The 21,855-nt window shown below is 42.2% G+C and overlaps 1 protein-coding gene across 1 annotated transcript; it reads right to left on the bottom strand.

Annotated features, from left to right (window-relative positions):
- Positions 1–2,357: 2,357 nt before the first annotated feature.
- ACTR10 (actin related protein 10) lies at positions 2,358–15,253 on the bottom strand. The gene is made up of 13 exons (XM_059819547.1): positions 15,146–15,253; positions 12,898–12,970; positions 12,289–12,371; positions 11,147–11,255; positions 9,385–9,492; positions 8,950–9,017; positions 8,571–8,650; positions 8,132–8,167; positions 6,514–6,593; positions 6,350–6,423; positions 5,807–5,888; positions 4,169–4,370; positions 2,358–2,969 (listed from the first exon to the last, which is right to left on the bottom strand). The coding sequence occupies exons 1-13, from the start codon at positions 15,220–15,222 to the stop codon at positions 2,788–2,790; spliced, it is 1,254 nt and encodes a 417-aa protein (XP_059675530.1). The 5' UTR covers positions 15,223–15,253; the 3' UTR covers positions 2,358–2,787.
- Between the last annotated feature and the right edge of the window lie 6,602 nt (positions 15,254–21,855).

The raw sequence follows: 21,855 nt of genomic DNA, 5'->3' as shown, positions 1-21,855 counted from the left end.
TAAATGAAAATGAGCAGCAGAGCTTGGGTCTGAATGTTCTTTACGAGGCGTAAGGATGGCTCTCTGCGCCTTGCAATGAAACAGCCTCTATTTAGCAAGCCTGTAATCGCATCCCAGATTGGGAACAAGTTAAGAACAGGGATGTAGTAGGCTGGTCTCCAAAAACTGCATTTTTATCCATTTTGCTTTATTAGACATAACTGTTGCAATCATATATACTTTCTGAAGCCACTCAGAAAGCTACTGACAACCCCAATCCTTGCCAAAGACTGCTCCAGACAGATCAGCCTCATGCACTAAGCATTGAACTCCATTGCTCCACCCCTGTGCAACCCTGTAAGGAGAACCAGACCTCACCCACCGTTTTTTTTGCCGGAAATAGCTGGATCCTCGAGCCTCCTGCCCGGCCCCTTAGCTGTTACGCCTTGGGAGAAAGGCTGTGGCGGGGCAGTGCAGCTGAGCAGCGTACCGCATAGCGGGGCTGCGCTGGAGGGGACGCTCTTGACTTCCATGCAACCCCGTAGTCCTTGGTCTCACTGCGGGGGAGATAGAAAGGGCTTGGGAAGAGGGAACAAATTGGAGTGAAGGTCCCAAATGCTCAAGAAAACAAAGGGAATGCTGGTATTTGAGGAATCTGCTGGGGAATGAAACATCCCCAAGGATATTAAGCCATTCAAAGATTGTAGGCTTATAGAAGTAAGCAAGAGAAGAACCCTAAGATGTAGAAGCATGCTGAATACCAGACGCAATGGGAATACATGTATCTAGCTATAGCGTTTAATCCATTTTTCCAAGTCCAGGCCTGACAGATAGAACACAACACAGTACATTTTGAAGAACCTGTTTCTGTGTCATGGCATACTATGCTCATCCTCAGGCTGCTGCAGAAAAGCTCTTGCGCATTGTAATTGCAACTTGTTTGACCTGGAAACCCAGAAAGTGTCGGGACTGGAGACTGTCACATCAGTGAAAGAGGGACTGGCCAGGCCCCATCGTGCTTTGAGGACTAAGAAATGATCTCTGAAAGACCAACCTCATCCCAGGACTATAAACGAACCGTTAATAACGACTCATAACCATGCCTGTTTATTTTTCTATGCTGTCCATGTAACAGCCACGCAGCTCATTTGAAGTAGGAAAAAGGCAATTTTAAAATACACCTGCCAGCACCTCTGGAGAGAAATCATCCATGGTAATACTATCAGATCAGTGTTATCAACCAGCAAAGTCTCGCCTATGACAGACTAACACTTTAAGCAGCGATTCCTGGTTTTTGTTAGTTTTTTTACCTGAAAACCATCAAGATAAAATGGAGTATGTCCTACCATGTGCCAACTAACACCATATGTTAAGGTAAAGCATGTATGAAACGGAATATAAAAATTGTGCAGAAGCTTACTTAAATGCCACAGCACACTGGCCCGTGTTAAGTTTCACCACAAGAATGTTTCTTTAAATACATGCTTAACTTCAAGAAACATGCTTCAGGAACCACAGCAGGTAGTTAGCAGACAGCACGAGAAATCAGTCACAAAAAGCATGTTCATGGCAATAAAAGACCCCACCACCCCCAATAACTTTATAAATACGCATCTCCCCAAATTTGAGATAAACAATTACTCCTCAGCGTATGATTTAAACCTCAGTAATCAACAGATACTAGCAGGGTCATCTTTTAGTCGGCGAATCAAGTTTGGCACATCGCCGTCAAGTTTAGTGGTATTTGAGGCCAGGGGAAACGCCTCTCCCAAGACACAATGCTGCTGAGACACAGCGGCAGGCCGGAGCGCCCACCAGGAGCTGCAGCTCTGCGGGCAAAGTGAATTCACAGCAGCATTACGGAAGGATAGCAAGGATCATGACAAACCAAAACCAGCAGCATGAGGGAAGTGTATGTGTTTGTTTTCCCACAGGAGTGCTCCTTCAATTTGTAAAGTTACAGCATTGCTCAGAGCCTATTAATTAGCCAACAGTTCCTAAATATAGAGTTAATATCCAAATGTACATTGTTTTTTTTCCTTAAGCCATGAACTTTGTATTGCATTTTTATTTAATACATGTCGCTGGGGGACAATGAAGTTTAATATTTCTAATGGGGGGGAAGGAGGGCAAAGAAGTGACTTCTGAGGTTGACGTCTCAGTCAGAGACTCAAGATTTCCTTGCACTCATTTATAATTCTTACATGGTTGAATTCTTTCTTGGAGGAGAGATACTGGGAGAGGTGTTAGCTCAGCGCTATTTGAGAATTACAGGCAGAGGAGTTTTCTGCGAAAACTCTCAAAAGAGGACTGTGTCCAGAGGAAATACTGCTCCAGCACCTTTGCTAAACAGACTCAAACCATTTCCTCACACATGATTCAAGGGTGGAATATTTTAATACAGAATTTGGCAGAAAAGCTTTCATAGATGTTTCCCATAGTAGACTGTCCTTCATTCTTCTAAGCATATTTAAAAAAATCAAAATATCTTAAAACAAATTCTCTCAAGAATGTCATTTACTGTACAGATAAATAACAAACAATGCAGCAGGCTACAAGTCATGCCAGTACAGAATTTCTTCAGAAGAGGACAAAATAGCATAGTAGTTGCCAGAGTTAAGTTTTTAAACTATAACTGGACATGGTTTTAAATAGTGTTAGTACCTACCACCATACCCCCCCAAAACATCCACATTGTTCATATTTAATAGTTTTACACACAGATTACTTAATACAAAAAAAAAAAAGCCAATGCATATATATCTACTTGAAATAGATGAGGAGAATCCTTGTGTAGCATTTAGGTGCTTATTTCTCAGTAGAAAAAGCCCTCTTCATCAATGGTGGGGGTGCTTTTCCAACATCGAACATCATTTCCAGTGGAGGATTATTAAGACAGCACCAGTCGGGTATGCGGCCTGTCTGGCTGTAATACTCTTTGGACACAGACCGGCTCCCAAGTATGTCCTGAAGTGCTCCAAAAATGGCTCCTACGTTATTGGGGGAAAAAAAAAAAATATGTTGCATTAATTTGATGTACTGAGTTTCTCTATCTACTTCTTCCCATCAAGAATCTCCACTAGGCTTTTTCAGCTCTGTCCCAAAAATTAAAAGGTATGAAAGAATCTAGCTGCTTTCCTTTTCAGTAGCCCAGCTAGTCCCAAACTGCTTCCATTTATGTCCCCTGAAAGTAACTGAAAGCAAAGAATCATCTAGTCTCTGCTGAGAGCAAAACTGGCCTAGCTGACCTGCTTCTTACAACAAAGTTTCCTAGAAGTTTTGATTTAAGCACTTTAAACAAACCACCTTGTGTTTAAGGAAATTTCCTCTCCCCAAAAAGGGTGTCACACAATACCCATACAAAATTTACACAAGTTGTGAGAAGATTCAGACCGCAGCAGCTGACTAGCACTGCCAGTGAAGAAAAGTATCAGAGAACTTGGTGCATATAAATCATTCTTGTTTGCTAACCCTAAAAGTAGACTCAAAAGGTTTAAAACTAAAATTTGATAAACATTTACAGTTCAAAGCATAGGGAAATAATAATCTACTTTACAGTTAAAGTGAGTTCCTCATACATACCACATGGGCTCAGCTTATTAACTGAAAGCCTAGAAAAGCATAAATTCTTATCAACTTCAGAACCTTCCTTAAAAGAGTTGCTAGCAATGGTAAGCCCTTCTTTTTCCCTAACAGCATCCAAAATCCATCGCAGAGTTGCTGTATCTGTTATTGGCACTTGGGAAAGCACAGGGATTTAGCAGCCTCCGGCCTCTCCATAACTCACAGCTCCGCAGTCAGTAATTAAAGTTGTTTTTCCAATAAGCAGAGCTCCCTACACGCAGCAGGTCTCTGCTCTGTCTAATCACTTTACCAGTGCCACCATATGGCGGTAGCCCTGTACTGCACTTGAGTCAACACCTCATCTTCCACACCTCCGTTTCAAATTGCTTGTCACCTGTTTAAAGCCCCCATAACCTGCAGTGCTATTCTGCCCTCTAAATGTTCCCAAGGGAGCTTTACTCCGCAAGATTTCTTCCAGGAGGGCGTAACAATTCCACAGAGCTCCAATGCCGCTTAATTTCAATAGTTCGTTTAAGTTTTATTGCTACTCATTCATTACAAACCCCACTTGGAAGGTTTGTTTTTCCACTTTGTACCTTTGCGTAACAGTTGTTTCCATTCTTACCTCCCAGCCAGGCCACACAGTTGGGTTTGGCAGGTGGAGTGTGAATTCTGAAGGTTTTAGTGGCAAGCGCTTCTTTGTATTTCGGTTTCTCTACCAGGTATCTGATTTCAGCCATGAGCCTGTGAAGGAATCCTGGCAACATAGCAGTGCCACCAATAACTACCAAGTTCTCTGCCAACTGCTTCCTGGTGTCTATGGGACACTAATGCAAACAGGAATAAAAAACCACTTTAGTTAAAGTTGCATGTACGAGCATTCCAAGGTCTTTCTATGCACTTCAATTGCTGTTTTCTCTTACTTGGCTGAAACATAACTGATGTAATTTTTATCCCAGACTTCCCAAGAAAACCACGCTTCAGGAACTGCCCAGCTGAGGCTGACATGGGTCCCTGTAAAGCCCTTCAGCTAAGACAGGCCAAGACAACAGAGGACAGAGGTATCAGTGACAGTAATTCCTGTGAGTTCTGGGAGAAGGTGTGCCAGAGAGAGGTGAAGCCTCAACCAGTGCTCGCAGAGAGGGAAAACTGTTACATATGAGACCGACTCTTTTTAGCTTTATGTGGGAGAAAGGTGCTACAAGAGTCTCAGTGGCACAACAGGTTTCTGCTGGAGCTTGCCTTAGGCATGAGATAATCCAACCAGAAGACACAAAGGCATGAGAAGACCAAGCTTTGTCAGTTCTGCCCCTCACAAACAGATCTGCGCCATCCCTTTGAAAAAAATTCCAGGCTGCTGTGGTCCTCTTGTCTTGAAGAAGTAACTGGATGCTATTTAACACTTGTAAATTTAACGTTTGTCTTTTCTCCGGCCAAAGAGTGATGCGAGGTAAATGCCTAGAGGTACAGAGGTGAGGGGTCCAGGCACAGATCTCGTCAAACAATTTGTTTTCATAAGGAATTCTAATTGCAATGTTTGTCATGTCATCCAAGCCTATGGCTCTCCAATAAATTATGTCTCAGCAAACTAATTTAAATGGCATCAATAACTACAGGGAGTCAACTTTAATTAACATACATACACCACCACATAATGAAAATTTCCATTTATAGTGGTTTTCTAATGCATTTTTTTTCCTAAATAAAATAAGAAATGAAGCATTTGTATATGCCAAGAAAATTTTCCACAATAAACCTAATATACTGCCTGTAATAGAATAAAATTAATTTGGACATGTCTATCTTAGGTAAACAAGCAGTCTGCAGGACTCAGTCTAACTCTGAGCAAAACACCCTGGAAAAAGAAGAAACAGAATACATGTGTCATTTCAGTTTAAGCAGTGTAATTCCTTTAACACCAAGTATTAGCTACTTCTTTGTCATTACATATGTAGAGCCTCACCCCCAAATAATCTAATTTGCATTTATTACTTTTGCTGAGGGGTGAGCACTGCGTTTCTTAGAAGACTGTCCTAGACACATCACAGTATATCAAAGAGTAAGAAAACAATCAGAGTGGATGACACATGGTGACTTGCTACCCCACAGAAATTCATCATGTGGCAGAACGCTACGAATCATGCTGTGCCTAACCTTTTAGCCCAATTGCAACCTGCAGTCATTACTCTAGAAAGAGTCATTTACAACAGGAGGTTCTCTAAGGCTGGAGGCATTCAATAAATTGTTTCTAATATAAAGATACCTGAATGAGTGAATCTAAGATCAAAGTGGCAACAGATGTCTCTTCATTATCCTGTTCAAACAGTATTTCGACAACGGAGTCTCTGTTGAAAAGACAGGAAATGAGTGTTAATGAGAAGCAATACTACACTATGAGCTAACACTCACAAACAGCAGGGCTGGAAATAACTACAGACTTCCTGCTGACAACACATCATCTCTACTTCTTCTGTCATACAGTCCCTGCACCAGGCCGTGCCAACGGGGAGGAGACAACATCCCGCCCCATTCACTTCACTAAACCTGTCTCATCATCATACTCCATTTCTGTTTCCCCCCATCCCTCCAATCTGTTTGCTCTCATCTTCAACTGTGAGCTCTCTAGAAAAGAGCTGTCACCGCTTATTATGGGCTTGCACTGTGCCCAGCACAAAGCCTTAATTTAAGAGACATGAAAAGCATATGCAAGTGTTTCATTAAAATTCAATTTTATGAAAATTTATGTGCTTTTAGAGTTGAAAATATATCCTCCTAAAGATAAATACTCTGCTATGATATTTCTCACCTGATGGGGCCAACTACGTGGAGAATCTTTTCTCCATCTAAAGGATAGTCCACGTCTGGAGGTGGTGAAGGACGCTAGAAGTAAAGAAATACGTGCATTATTTTAGAGGCCAAAAAGGCTACATCCACTTCACAAGACCAGGGTAAGCTTCATTCTCCACCCACCTCAGCACTGCCATCAATGTTGAACTTGGCTGCTTGGATTTTCAGTCCACGTTGGAGATCACTCACAAAACAAGTGCGGACTTCATAAAAGAAAAGAAAGCAGAAGAGAGACTTCGTTGGATCCTTTCATCACCAATAAATACAATAAATTTGCTTAATTTAATTTAGAGAAGAACACACACTTCAGGCCCTTGCTGGTCCAAGACACTATCAAATAAATGCAAAGCAAACGGTCTTTACACTTCAGCAGAGTTCAGATGCTATCGAGACTGTAAGTTTAAACGAAGCTGACATCAAAACTATGCTAGGACAGGCAAGATTTCTTTCTCAGACAAGCTACATAAGATTGAAAGACACAGGGACGTTACTAATCGTGCCTTTGGTTACCACAAGGTGCCAGGAGTTGTATTCTGCTGTCAAACACACCATTGCGGGTCTTGCACCATGGTTTCAAATGAGACATTGTTTATTTTCTAAACAAGCTGTAATCATGCAATATTTTTCCTAGTGCTTCAGCACCCTAAGAATTTCAGAGGGTTTTTTGTTCTACAGGCAACACTGACAGAGCACAATTTCATTTGTATCCCAGCTGTTAGTGTTGTTATATACTTATTTATATCTGGCACAAATGAGTATCTTCTTCATAAATGGCTGTCACAAAGAAACAACCCTTCAATACACAGGCAATTGTAATTTCAACCCTAGCACATTATATCTGGTTCCAAAAAACTGCATAAAAACCGGAACTGGTCAGAAAATTATGTTCAAGTCCAGGAATTAGAAAAGCAACTTCCATTTGACAGAGCACCAGCTGCATTTAAGTTATTTTGCATTTGACTGATCGATTTCTTCCTAATTTGGACCAAGAGATATATACTAGTTGCTATTGTCTACAATTACGCATATTTTTATACCTGTTGCACATGAAACATTACACAGGAATTCATCCAAGTTTTGCCCAAAGATAGGCTCTGTTTTTTCTGGTGCAAACGTAGTCCTTGACTCATCTTGCCTACCTGATTAACATGCCAAAATGTCTTTTACACGTACTTTTTTTTTTTTTTTACAAAATTGACTTTCAGGCAAATTAAGCCTTCCTAGTTAACTTATAAACAAAATTAACTTAAAATATTCTTATGCCACGATGTTAAGACGGCTTAAATGCTGCATTTGCGACCAAAACACATCTATGATAACAGGGTTTGAACACTAGATCTGCTACATTAGATCTGCTAACTTTAAGTCCCACGTAGAGTACACACTGTACACACCCATATGCAGCAAACAAAATGTCATTAGTTAAAAAACGCAACACAAAAAGTTAACCTGACCCGCTAATCATAGGATGTACACAATAGCGTAATACTCTTCCTGTGATAGTCTACCAAATGTATCTACGAGCTACGTCTTAACAACACATCAGCTAAACCCGAAAGAGGAGTTCAACATGGTTTTGCTTTCAAAGAGCCCTGCAAGTTCTTCCAGTAGGTAAGAAATATGATAAACAGAGAAGATAAAATGGTTTCCTAACCATAAAGTATTGCATGCTTGTTATTATCATACTCTCCTCTACTGCACAATTTAATAAACTAGAGTTTCACGAAGCAGAGAATTTTACCTTTTATATCCTCTACTATGTCTTCTGGAACTGAGCCTGAAATACAAAAATAACTTAGAACAAAAGCTTTTTAAGTAGGAAGAGAATTTGAGAATGAAACTAAGTTTGAATTACATTTAGTACATTACAGTCACTTTGACAGCAGCTTTTAAAGATTTCTAAGGAAGAAAGAATATTAAGAACAGAAATAAAAAGTTTGTCTTCTCTCAAAACATACTGAAAAACTACTACAGAACTTTTATCTCAGCCTTCATTCAAACCTGCTGTTATGAGTAGCTTATCACAAAAATAATATACTTCTTAAATACTGAGAAAGAAATCACGAAAGTAGATCACATAAGATGTGGTCAATACTAAACTCATTTTATTCACTGTTAGTATTAATCCACTTTCCCCACTGCAAGTTCACAGCACATACGCTACATCCAGCAGACCTTACCCATCACAGACGGCAGGCTTTGTCCTTTGGCTAATCCTGTATCAACTGTGCACTGTTCCAACAACTGATATTCCAGCTCCCTAAAATATCACACATTAAGTTAGTTAAAGATAGCTGTTAACTCAGACTGATTCTCTGTATTATGCTTAAGTATTTATTCCCTTCAGTTACATTCTTCTAAATATAAACCAAAGCAGGTCTGATTTCCACAGCTTTTACTACATCAACACAAGCCAAACAGTGGCAACTTTAAAAATTGGATGCTGTCACAGCAACAGTTATGATTTAAGTCATGTTCAATAGGCATCTTTGGTCATTAGTCAAAGACGCACTTTGACAAATAAATCATCAATAACTTGGAACATGTAACTGAACTCACTTGTGGATAGCCCTTCCTCCCAGAGGAAGAGAACCCCAGCAGCTCAGAATCGGAATTCCCTCATATATCTATGTGAAGATCAGGAAATTGTCCTTTTTTGTTATAAGTTTTCAGTCTGATGGAACCAAATGCTTTTTCCCCCTCAACATTCCCTTGCATTAGCTATTTGAAAAACTTTCTAACTGCTTTTCTCCAATACTAATTTCTAGTATATAAAGGCTGGAGTTATGAACCACCCTTCCCAAGTTCCGAGGGAACGCAGGTTTAGCATGTCAGCTGTGAAGAGATTCCCCAAGTCATGGTATCTTATAGTCAAAAGCTGAACTGGCTGATCTGTTCCTATTACTTTTTAGCACACTTGAAGTCTATAAAAATACCATCTTGTCACAACAGCCTTCTTGCTGAAAATTTTGTTTGTGTATTATTAAAGGATACAGGCAGCACCAAGCTTTCTGCATATCCGCAGTCTAGCACCATGGCAGAATTGATCCCAAGTGTCAGGAGAGACATTAGATGACTTGGAGCAAACAAAACAGAAGGTACCTACATGGAAACGAAAAGGACAACTGACAGAAGGTGGGGAAAAGAAACAAACCACCCAAAACACTGCTGCTTTCCCCGAATGTCATATTGAAAGCAAAACCCGAACAACTGTATCTTGAGGTATCCATTTTTAATTTAGTTTTTAAGGTAGTGTAGTAATGAACAAAATACAATGGGATTCTAAATTCTACGTTCATCTCATCTGTGCTACACACCAGTGACTTCAGTAATAATGAATCTTGGAATGGGCTTGCAAGAAAAGTAAGTGTTAACTCATTTTAAGTCATAGATCTGGTTTCTCATTGACATTGTCATTGAAAAGAAATTAAAGAAACTAAAACATGGCTACTTGAAACATTGTATAAACACTTGAAGATGTGAACAAAGGTGCCAGAAAACCCGTAAAAGTGTGCCTTATGACAACACACTGTTGCAGACAACCTCACAGCAGAGGCTATTTAAAACATTCTTCCCAAAGCAATGTGGAAACTCAAGTCAAAATTACACAAGAATTTCTTCCTTCTCCCGGAATTCCATAAATCAAGTTTCCTAGATAGCAACAATTCCTTTAATGGAATATCTTGAAGTGTGAATTAAATGAGCGATTTCAATAAATCCTGCATTTAAGGGCAACATTACTGATACCTTGCCCAGAGACACAAGTTATAATATTGACCCTGCATTAACATGCCACTTCTATTCTTTGCACCCAATGGAAATACTAGCCAGAGAGAATTAACCTCACATCAGTATTAGCTGGCTTCTTAACAAGTTACAAAGCCTCTCCATCAAAATACGACTTTCCAACTCCTGAGTCATTTTCAACAACCAATTTTGCATAGGAGTGCTTTGTCCGAGACGTATTTTTTTTCCTGTAAGGGGTTTAGGAAAGAAAACCCCAAATCACTCCACTCTTTCAGCAATTTCAAGACATAAAGAAGATTTTACCAATAGTAGGAAAGAATTATGCGGAAGTTTAAGATTAGTTGGTAAACTGTGTTGTGGAAGCAGCGAAGAAGTACTGCAGACAAACTGTTTTCACCACTTTTTATAGAAGAACCTAAACCTTTGTTCTATCTGAATTCAAGTATGAATTCACTTTCCAAAACATTTTCCGTTAGAACTAAGCAAGAATTAGGTTCAGGCTTTTCTTCAGAAAGACTGATTAAGCAGAGAAGATAATAAATTTCAGCTAAGCTCTTATCTAAATTAGTACAGCCAGAGATTAGATCACATGCTAGGCAAAGATATTGACTCTGGTAGAAGTCATGAGATTTGCTGACAGAGCACTAAAAAGTGTTTAAATATAAATTCTGGCTTCAGGCAGTGCTCAGTGGGGATTATTGGATCTGTCTGGAACAGTGTGATGCGAGCTGTATTTTTGTACAAGCCAGAGAAACCTTTTGGATTCTTGTTAATAGCTCCTGTTTTGTGTCCTCATGAAGAGCCAGAATGGAGTAAAAATGGCCTTTAGGCCAGTCTCCAAGCCCTACTTCCCCAGACAACCATCAGCGTTTTTTCATCTTCTTTCTGCCTCTCTCATTCTTTTGGCATTACTTTAATTTCTTTGTCCGTATCTGGTAGTGATTGTAAGTAAAATTTCTACCAGCAAATGCTACCCTAAGTACATACAGTAGTTATGTAAAGCACGTACCTCAAAATGCTTGAAAAGGACTCTTGTGAGCGTGTCTCTGAAGTGTGAAGGGCACAAGACAGATTCTATGATCACAACACGGCGATCTCTGGGATTCACCAGCAGATGTCTAAAAAAGGCAAGACGTGTAAAACAAAACCGGTAAGTTTAAGCATGTATTATGAGACCTACCTTATTTTCATATTCCATTCTCCTCAAAAATCCTAAAGATTTGTGTTTAGATAGCATTTTCTACAGCAGATCCCAAAGTCTTTTTCCCAAATTTAAAAAAACCCAACACTTTCCTAAAAGAAAGGTAGGAAACGGAGTTACAGAAAACAAGTCATAGAGCTATCTGCCGGCAGGCTGTAGTTCTGAGTATCTGTTATAGATTTCTAAATCAATATAAAGAAATACAAAAATAGGCATGCCATTAATGGCTTGTCCAGTGTCATACAGCGTGTCCATAAAAGAGGAAGAATGACAATACAGATGGCCTGATTTCAGTGGGAGAGGATGGAATTGTCCTGATTTCAATTACAAAGCGATGATAAAAGAGAGGGGGGGAAAAAAAAAAGAACAATCCACACCAGAAGATCTGAGGCACAGAAATTAAGTACTCGTTTCCCTGTGTCAAGCGATGATTTTTACTGTGTAAAAATAAGGACTGCAAGTAAAGAGAAAAGACTAAGTCCAACTTCATTATTCTTTTTATTGTATTTTTAGTACCATTAAAGATGTATTACTGAAGTAAAAATATTCCACAGGTTAAGATTCCTCCTTCCAAACCACTGTCACGCAGACAGGGTTTTGCACTAATATAAGTGCTTCAGCCCTACCAAAATCAGTACAACTGCTTAGGTAATGACTTTCCCCTATCAAGTCCTTTAAGAGTGCCACAGTTAAAAGGCAACTTATTGAATACTACTCATTTCTAGAGAGCAACTGATGCTGCAGGGCGTTAAGTCTTTGTCATACAACCTGAATCTCAGCACCACTGAATTTCTCCTGCAAGAACACAGCCAGGCAGCCACCTGCAAAATCTTGTTTCTGTTTTCTTACTCTGCTAGAGAACAGCCTCCAGTCACATGTGTAATACCTCCCAATGTACTCGGAGAAGAGCCGCAGAAGGCTTGAATAACTAACATCCAAGTACCTCTTACCTGAAATACAGCATATGGATAAATTCCTTCAGATACGAATATAGTTCTTCTGTATTAATGTTATACTGAACAACTTTGACAGGCTGTAAAGTAAAAATATCCAGTCAGCTTAAATACTAGGCAGTGATTATATATAAAGAAATATATATGAGAGATATATATGAAAATATATTATATCTGAACATATATAATCTGACATATATAAAGAAATACTCACTCTTGCCTGATTTGCTCTATGTCCTTAACAAAGCATCTCAAACTCACCCTATAACCAAACCTCTAGAGTTTATTAATGCTAATTTTTTGTACTGGTAACTAATCTCAACATTAGTTTTCCAAAGCTGCCAGCCTCTACTGAAAAAAAAGCATTGCTAGGCAAAGAAATTTCTATATAAACGACTGAAACATAAGCTGCATGGGTGATGAGTACCAATTAACATCAGCATTGGTATAACACTTACTTGTATCTAGTTACAATCTTTTAATAGCAGCAGTTGCAAGATAATGAAAAATAGCTTATGATGGACAGAAAACGTATCTGCAAATTCTTCCTATACTATAACATGCCAAACATTGTAAAGGTAAAAGAGTTCAGGTAAAATAGTTTACCTTTGCGACATCGGGTTTCTTTATTTCACTAGGAATAATGCATCTTGGTCCTGTTTCTCCTGCAAAACCACACCTAAAAGACAATGTTGAAAACCTTATAATTTGAAGTCACTATTTAACATACTGGGCCTAGGAATTATCAAAGAGTCATTAATTAGGGATTTTTCTGTGACTGCAAAGAGGTGTTTTGCACACAGCTTTTCTATCTAGCCATTTTGAATGAGAAAGATTTTGTATCTTTTTATTGACTCCCTCTCAGCTGCATTAAACAGAACAAGTTTTCTTCACTTCTATAAGGATTGTAATGCCCAGCTCTGACGTGCCTCCTACTTTCCACTGAGTACAGTTTTCCGTTTACATCATTCACCTGCAACCTTCCTTACCGCCTTTTAAATTTCCAAAGAAATACCTGTCTGTGTCCTCCATGCAGGCCCACAGTTTTACTGAAGCTCTCAGTAAACACAGGCATGATTAAGTTATCGTGTCCTCTTTAAAGCCTCATTTTCTGTGACATTTATTTAGAAGAAACAAAAGACAAAAGACTTAATGACCATGATCATGCAGGTCCTGTGGCCTATTTCACTGCTGACCAGCACCACTCCATTGACAATTTCTTTCTATTTCCAGCTTGTTTCATTCTTTGAAATGCATTCCCTTCACAAGCATCCTGGGTGATTTAAGGCATTACCGCCTCAAGATGACTGGTTACTACAGCGGGACTCCTGATGAAACATGAGACTTCTGCATCCAACTTAGACGCAACATAGTAAAAATATCAGCAACTCCAAAACAAAACTTTTCGGAAACCTGTCTGGTTTTCATTAAGAGACTGCACCTTAAAAGACGCAAGAACCAGGGACTGAAGAAAGCAAACGAAAAACAAAAGAAATTCAAGATTTGATTTTAAGAAACTCAGTGCCACACCCATTAAAGTACAAACATCAGAAGAAAACTATGGTAGAAAACACTAGTAGAAAACTATAAAGCTGCTGGAGTTCAAGTACTTTTAATGCAAATGGTCAATTAATGCCTTATTTTGGTAACTGGCAACATGCTTATTCAGATTATTTCAGAAAAATTCTAAAAACAGACATAATTCAGAACGTAATTTTTTTCTTTGGTCTCCCAAAGACAGACTTGTGTGGTCCCAGTGTGGAGACACAGTTCTTCTTGCCTGTCACCCTGACAACGTCTCAACTTCTGGTTAGTTTCAGCCTCATTTGGAAAAGGACAGATGCCTCTCATATAATTAAGTTGCGATCTCTTCTACAATGACGAAGGCTGGAAACAGACCCTAAAAAGACACTACTCAGGGGGAATGCTCTTCCATGAGTGTATTTTATTAGACAAATAATGCCCATGGGATAGAACCTCACAAGCGCCCCAAATTTGGGAAAAGCTTGCCATCAGCAACACAACATGAATCCACAAAAAGCCACTCATGGAATCACTTATTTCCATCCATGAAGCCTTTGTTAAGTCCTCTCCATAACCACACTGCAGTGATTTCCAGGTAACGAAGCCTGCCTGCTGGTCTGCAATTACACAGTCACTTGAAAAAAAGCAAGTACAACTTAATACAAAAACAAGTTTGGACAAGAAGCCCTGTTCCTGCAGCTCCTGCTTCTTCAGAGAAACAGAGACACCCTTAGGGCTTCAAGCAGGTAAACACAACCACATGGATGCAACGGCAGATGTGGGCCTAGCCCAGTAAGAGCAGCATACAGCTGAAAAGGTGCTTTTGTTGCAAGATAATCTTTTTTTCTGTGTGCAGGCTGCCTCTCTGAGCAGGACATTGAAACCCAGGGAACATTTCCAGAGTATTTTAACTCCGAACGTGGGGATGGATTGCTTAAACAGCCCCTTTTCCATGCGGGCTGTGCACACCTGGGACACGAGCCTGGGGGGAGTTGGGGGTTTCTAACACAGCGGGGGTTTTAACATGGGGCAGGCAGAGGCACGGCTACATTTTTGGCCAACGACGTAAATTACTAAATACTGAGCATTTCTGCTTCCGCCTCGAGTTACACCCCTTTTTTAATCTAAAACACAAGCCTAAAAAATGAGGCTGTTATTGTCAGCTTTGTACCACGCAAATCACCATAGAAAGGGGGTGAGGGGAAAAACCCCACAGAATTATTCATCCCGAAGGCAGGCAGACCCGCCCGCCCCTCAGCCGCGACACTGACTCCCCGGCGAAGCCTGTCGCGACAGAAAGGGGGCAGGCGGGGAGCCCGGCGCCACTCACTTGGTGAAGGCCTCGCCCAGGTCTATCACCACAGCGGTCTTCTCCCCGCCGCTGCCCAGGCCCTCGTAGAGCGGCATCGCGGCCTCCCTTCACCTCAGGCGGCGGCGGCGCGACGGGGCCTTTCTCCCGCCCGACGCGGCGCGACGGGGCCTTCCTCCCGCCCGGCGCCTCGGGCTGCCCGCGGCGCCTGTCCGCACACCCGCCGCACCCGGGACCGCCCCGGCGGCGGCGTGCGCGGTGCGGCGCGGCCTTCCCTCAGCTCCTCCCAGGCGGCGGACAGGGCCTCTGCCAGGGAGAAGGGCGGTTGTCCCGCTGGATGAGTCCCCTGAGGCGCAGGCGGGTGATGCGGGTGCCGGCGCGAAGGCGGGGCGGGGGCGCCGGGTGTGAGGGCGGCCTCGCTCCTGTGAGGGGAGCCAGGCCTGGGGCCGCTCCTGCCAGAGAGAAATGGCAGCGGCGCCGAGAGCTGGTTAAGAGGAGGCTGAGGGGAGACCTTATCGCTCTCTACAACTACCTGAAAGGGGGTTGCAGAGAGGTGGGTGTTGGTCTCTTCTCCCAAGTGATGAGTGACAGGACTAGAGGAAATGGCCTCAAGTTGCGCCAGGGGAGGTTCAGGCTGGATATTAGGAAAAAGTTCTTTACTGAGAGAGTAGTGAAACACTGGAAGAGGCTGCCCAGGGAGGTGGTGGAGTCACCATCACTGGAGATGTTCAAGGAGCGTGTGGATGTGGCATTGTGGGATGTAGCTTGATGGACATGGTGCTGTGTGGTGTTGGGTGGGTTGGTTTTTGGTGTGTTGTGGCTTGTTGTTGTTGTGAGGTGGTTGTTTTTTGTTTGGGTTTTTTTTTTTTTCAGGTTGGACTTGATGATCTTACAGGTCTTTTCCAACCGTAGTGATTCTGTGATTCTGTGAAGTGTAAAGCCATACCAAAGCAGCCGTGCTGTAGGGACGCGTTAATTTATACCGCACGGCTCGTTTCGGAGGGGCCAGGCCTCGCCTGTCTGCACCATCCAACCGTGCGTGAAACAGTCTCTTGTGTCCTCCCAAAGCCCTCGCAAAAGCTTCAACCCACCGTGGGCCCTGCAGTGCATGCTCTGGCTGCAGCGACATTTAATGCGAGAGCCATTTAATATGAGGCTGAATGCGTAGGTACCCTTAGGGTACAGTATCCTTCCTCTCCAACAAATCCAACGTCTTAGTGGGCAAAAAAACCCGATCTCCTCATGGCTCCGAGACAGTGGTGATTAGGAGTGAAGACAGGAGTTTGCAAATACAGTGAGGGTAGGAATAAATAAACCCCACCATGGTAACCTGCACTTTCAAGACTGGGTTGCCTGCGTCTGGTAGGCAGGTGGTAGAAGATCAGCTATGGTGGGAGTCAACTGGTAGGATACAAGTGCTAAAAATCTAATTTGAATTAGTTCAATTTTAGCTTTCATGAAAGCGTATTGTTGTGTCAATACAGCTGGGTTTTGCCTTCATCTGCCTTTTTTTGAAGGGGGAAATTCATTGCTGTTCGGACTTCCATAGTCATGGAGCCACACCACAAGACATACTTTGCAAAGTGCGTGAGAACGCTGTACTATCTCAAACCCTCATGAAGTAACAGGCTGTCAAAACCAAGATCTTACTCAGTTTTGGAGCAAAGAAAAAGCTGTGTTTGTATGCAAGCGTGTATGTGCCCACATACTATAACGAAAGACTAACTCAGTGCTGAGGTTTTAACCTCATCAAGGTTAGGAAATGTTAAGTTTTTCTAAATAATCTTCATCTCTGCATTATAGCTAAATAGCTATAGGTGAGGTCAGTCACCACTTGTTTACAAGTAAGTTATTCAAAGTGTCTGAAATATGCAGTCTTGCTTAGATGGTCGTGGTATTTCTGATCTATAACTGTCGTGTCATGAAAGCCCCTTACCGTGAGTTTGTGGGAATGGGTTCTAGAAGTACCTCAGGGTGTGGATGGAGAGACAGTTATCCAAAAACAGACTGGAGAGAGAAGTATGTTCCGAAAGGCAGCACGTGAAAGTCCCCCGAGAATTAGTAAGCCCCACAGGCTAGCAATCCTGCTGAATCTGCCAGAAATAAACTTGGGATGCCAAGACTTTGCTGCATCTGTGCCAGGCCCCCAGCATCAGCAATGGGTTATCTAACTCCGACTGCATCCACAAAGGCAGAGGCTGCGCTATGCTGAGAGAGACAAGAGGATTATCCATACACCCAATGAGACAAGGCACCCTTTGAGGGATGATGTGAACACTCACCTAGAAGCCATTGGCACATCAATACGAGCCTCCATTTCTGGGTAAACAGCTGAGGTTGGCCTTACAACTGCTGCTCCGGCTGGAAAACTGAGAGAGAGCATGTGTGCGTGAGTAAAGTGTGTAATTAGTTATCTGCTATTAATAATAACAGCTGGACTCTATTAATAGTAAGAGCTTAATCAATAAAAGGTGTTCTAGTGAATACTGTTTGTGATATGTGTCTCCCTGTGACCTGATCCTCCAGCTGGGAAAAGGGAGTTTATAACAGATGTTGGCTAGTGTAACGAAAATTTGGGATCACTTGAGAGACTCCTAAGGTAATGCTTATCCCACTCCCAACAACCACCTCCTTTCCCCTACCGATCTTCCCCTTCTCCTTTCCCCACAATAACCACAGCTGTAAAATCAGCTGCTCTTCAGGCATTTTTTTATGCAGACCCAGGAGTGTAACTACAGCCCTGATCATGTCCCCAAAAGATCTGTCCCAGGGTATTTATATCAGCAGAGTGCACGGGACCTATTTATTCTTCAAGGAAGCAAAATAAATATTGAAAAAGCTCTTAACTGGTGAGTTGGGTCTAGACATTTGCTCAGTGCCAGGCAGGCAAGCCAAAGAGCCTGAGGTGCATACGCGCAGGAGGACAAGGGCTCTGATAGAGCAAGAGGGTATCAGGGTAGGCTGTTGTCGCTCTGGTGTGCTCTGTTGCCACTGAACCCAAACTCCCCGAGCTGTGAGCCGCTGTAGCAGTTCGTAGATGCTATGCTTTTCACGTAGTCTGTGGCGGTGCTGTTTGTCCCAAATCCACGCTTTCTATTTAAGATCTGTGAGGGTGGAGGTGTGTGGGAGTCGGACGATGAGTGGGAGTGATGTGAGACACCAAAAGCTGTCGCTGCCACCATCTGCTCTGTCGCCTGAGTAAACCTCTGCACTAGCCCATTGGGACTAGGGGCTCCACAAAACCACTTGCTCTTCTGCTCCTGTTAGAGCCTTGTCACCTTCCCCACTTCTGGTCTCCCTAAAGTCACCTGGGTCACAAAGCGGGGTCAAGAGTGTGGAGCTGAGAAGAGAAGGTCCATGTGTATGCAGAGCAGGAGTGCAGACTGGGGGAGCTGAAGCAGACGGGGCATCCTGGAAGGGCTCTCTATATCCGGAGGACACGTGAGGAATCCAGGCAGTGCAGAGGGAATGCAAGGAAGGTGTGAAGAAGGGGAACTCTGCAGTGACAAACTCAGGGGATGCTCCTCGCAAAGCCCTTGTATCCCTCATGAAGCCCTTATATCTCATATCTGTCCTTCAGATGCTATCCCACAACTCAATATAAGTCCATGCATTCTTCATATGACCCATCGCCAGCTTCCCATCCTCTCGGAAGGGAAAACTGAGGAGCAAGAACAAGGCTGTAGTGGTGATGTGAGATGGAGAAACAGTGACGGGACCAGCACGCAACCAGTGGGTTCTGGAGGAGGAGGAATCATTGCCAAGGCAGCAGTGGAGGATGCCGACACATGAAAAAATAAACAAACAAAAGCCTGTAGCAATTAAACGCTCCGACACAGAGTTCAAATTGCCTTATGATTTTGTGTGGTTTTATGTTTTTAATGGGTTTTTTAATTATTTTTTTATGGTTAGTATTTTATGCCCTTCCAGAACTTGGAAATGCAGCTGAACTTTAAAGCATGTGAAAACAACGATGCCTGAAAATATGTTTAAATGTCATTCTCACAACAGAGCCTTAACTTTGCCATGTTTGAGCAATAGCCCCGTGTACCAAGAATACACACTCAGTTAGAATTACGCCTGACTGAGCTGGGAATTATACTCAAGAAGCTTTTCTCCGTTTGGGCTTTATGTCGGGGAAATGATCCCAGAATTCCCCAAGTTACTACCTGGAGTGCTGTCTGCCATCGCTGGTTCTTTCAAGGACAGCAGGAGGAAAGCCGTGTGGTTACTGTGCCTGGGGAGAATACGCTCTCGCTGACGTGTGAATTTTCTTTCTCTTAAACTCTGTAAAATGCTCCCAAATCTCTCTGTGATAGGGGTCTCATAAAGGCATAATATAATAATGTTGATGCTTTTGAAATACTTGCAGTCTAAAAATTGGAATAAAAGTTTAGATAATGTATGATTAATTTAAAGTCTAAGCATAATGTTTTCATCACCTGTTTCATCCCCAAATCTCACTTGTTTATGATATCTTACCATGCCACAATTACATATTTACAACACTGTGCTTATGCTTTAAATTCAACCTTTTAGGTAAAAATAATTACTTAGATATGTTTTACAAAAATCACAGTCCCTACTTGGAATACGTAGCCCATCGCTTCCTCCTAAACCTATTTTTGCTGGGTTAGGAAAGATCAGAGTTTACTGCTAATCACATCCCCGTCTTTATAGTCCTTTGGAAATCTTTTCTTAAATTACATTAATCAATCACAGTTAACCTGAGTTCTGAAATGCAAGCTGCAGCTTAAAAGTGGCTTAATTTAATGGATGGTCTTTCCAGAGCCTAGCAGTTATCAATAACAGAAGCCAGAGACTTAGAAATGTGCCAGGGTTTCATAACAAAATCCATCCACGCCGTGCTGGTTTAATCAAGGAAGCTGCTTGCATAATGTGGAAAGCGCTCGTGCTCTCCCGAATATGTAACTGTTGAAGAAACAGATGGTGATCCTAACCCGTAAGAATCAGACTATAAATGCGTTCAAGGTAACAATATAGATGAAGATAATGATTCACGGTCTGAGGAGATGGTAGGACAATTAAGCCAGCTAGTGAGCAGAAGACTGAGGGGAGTAAAAAGCAGGATCTCCCTAACACAATAAAAAATTATTCCCTGAATACAGCCAGTTCCTGCAACTCTTGGCAGTGGTAGTATCCTCTGACAAGCAAGGAAGAGGTCGCAAAAGTATATAAAAATCCAAGAAATTTACAGTAGCCCATTGAAATCAGTGAAAACTCTCTGATTTATATCAAATTTATAAGACAGTTCCTTTTGGCTAATGCAGTCCTTTTCTTTTTTTCCTTTTTTTTTCAAGACCCTGTTGGTATTCAAGCCACTGGCAGCAAAAAATCTTTTCGAATCTCATGCAGACGCCTTATTGTCACAGAGCAGCACCGTGCGCTCCTCTGCGAGGAGTGGTGGTGAAAGCCATGCTGGTGCCTCGAGGTGGCAGCTACAGAACTGTCCCGGAGGGTTAGAAGGGAAAGCTTTTCATAAAGAAAATGACTTTTCTGTACGAGTCCTGAAATACGGCAGCTCTCAGTTGAATTAATCCCGGCAGTGAGCTTGCAAACATTGAAAGCATAAAAGAATGTGTCCTGCAGCGTAAACACTGGAGGCCCGACTGGGTACGGCAAGGAGGCATCATGCCCAGCTAATATTCTGTTCCCTTCAATGCCAAAATGCCTATCTGGACCCCTGCAGACACCCGGATTTCAGCTGAACCCTATGCGTATTTCAACAGCAAAGCATTGTTATTTTTTTCTTGGTCATAAAATAAACAGTCTTTTGTGTCCCTACATTGGATGGCTTTGTCTGCGTACTCGCTTTTAAGCCTCCTTAATCCCTATATACAGGCTAACTGAGGCATGCACCCATTTTTTCTCACAAAATCAGATAGTTGCTTACTTAGGGCCAGCTTTAGTCATAATAAAAAAGCAATTGCTCAGAGATCTGTTGTAGCTTCTGGAGCTCACAGAGCGTGTCCTCACCTTTTCCCAGCACATGGATTCAAGGGGATCCACTTACCAGCTCTCCAAAAGGAGAAAGAGGAAGAAAGCCCACAGCCTTTCTACTGCTTACGGTTCTGTTGTCAGCTGGACCTGGTTCCTGCTGTAGGATTTCAGCTTAATCGATTTGCATATTTCCAACACAAAAAGGTGTATTTCTCCACTCATAACCCGCCAAAAAGTTGTCTGTACTGCCCTAAAAATCCCCCCAAAGGGGGGAAAACACTGGTGGTGTCTGGGTGGAGAGCATCGCTGTTTCACACTAAAACACAGTCCGCCTCCCACCCAGGCGCCCCGATACCGCGTGTTACCCGTGGCAAAGACCCCGTTCGTCCCCGTGGTTGGGGGCTTTCAGGCCCTCTGCGGTAGTTTAGTAGAGGGCTATACCGTGAGTGATGGAGCGGCAGTACTGAAACTGCCCTTCTTTAAAACCTGTGGATTCAAGGGTTTGGTTTAACCTCAAGTTTTGAGAAGCAAAAGAAAGCTGAAGTTTTCAAAGTCCCTCTGGGTATTATCTGAGCAACTATATTTAAGATGATGGAGAAGCAGAGGGTTTAATGTCAGAACGGTCCTTAAGGTTAGCTTGCTTTGGGGTGGTGTGTCAAGTGCTTTTTTTATTGTCAGCCTAATTTTGTAGTGGAGTATGTAGGACGGGGGGAAAAAATATCCAAGCGCTACAGGGAATTGACAGATGGTTCACGTTTTAGCTGAGACTC

Source organism: Gavia stellata, chromosome 7 (assembly GCF_030936135.1).
Source record: "Gavia stellata isolate bGavSte3 chromosome 7, bGavSte3.hap2, whole genome shotgun sequence".
NCBI classification, from domain to species: Eukaryota; Metazoa; Chordata; class Aves; order Gaviiformes; family Gaviidae; genus Gavia; species Gavia stellata.
Note: the sequence above shows the minus strand (reverse complement) of the source record. Positions and strands in the feature narration are given on the sequence as shown.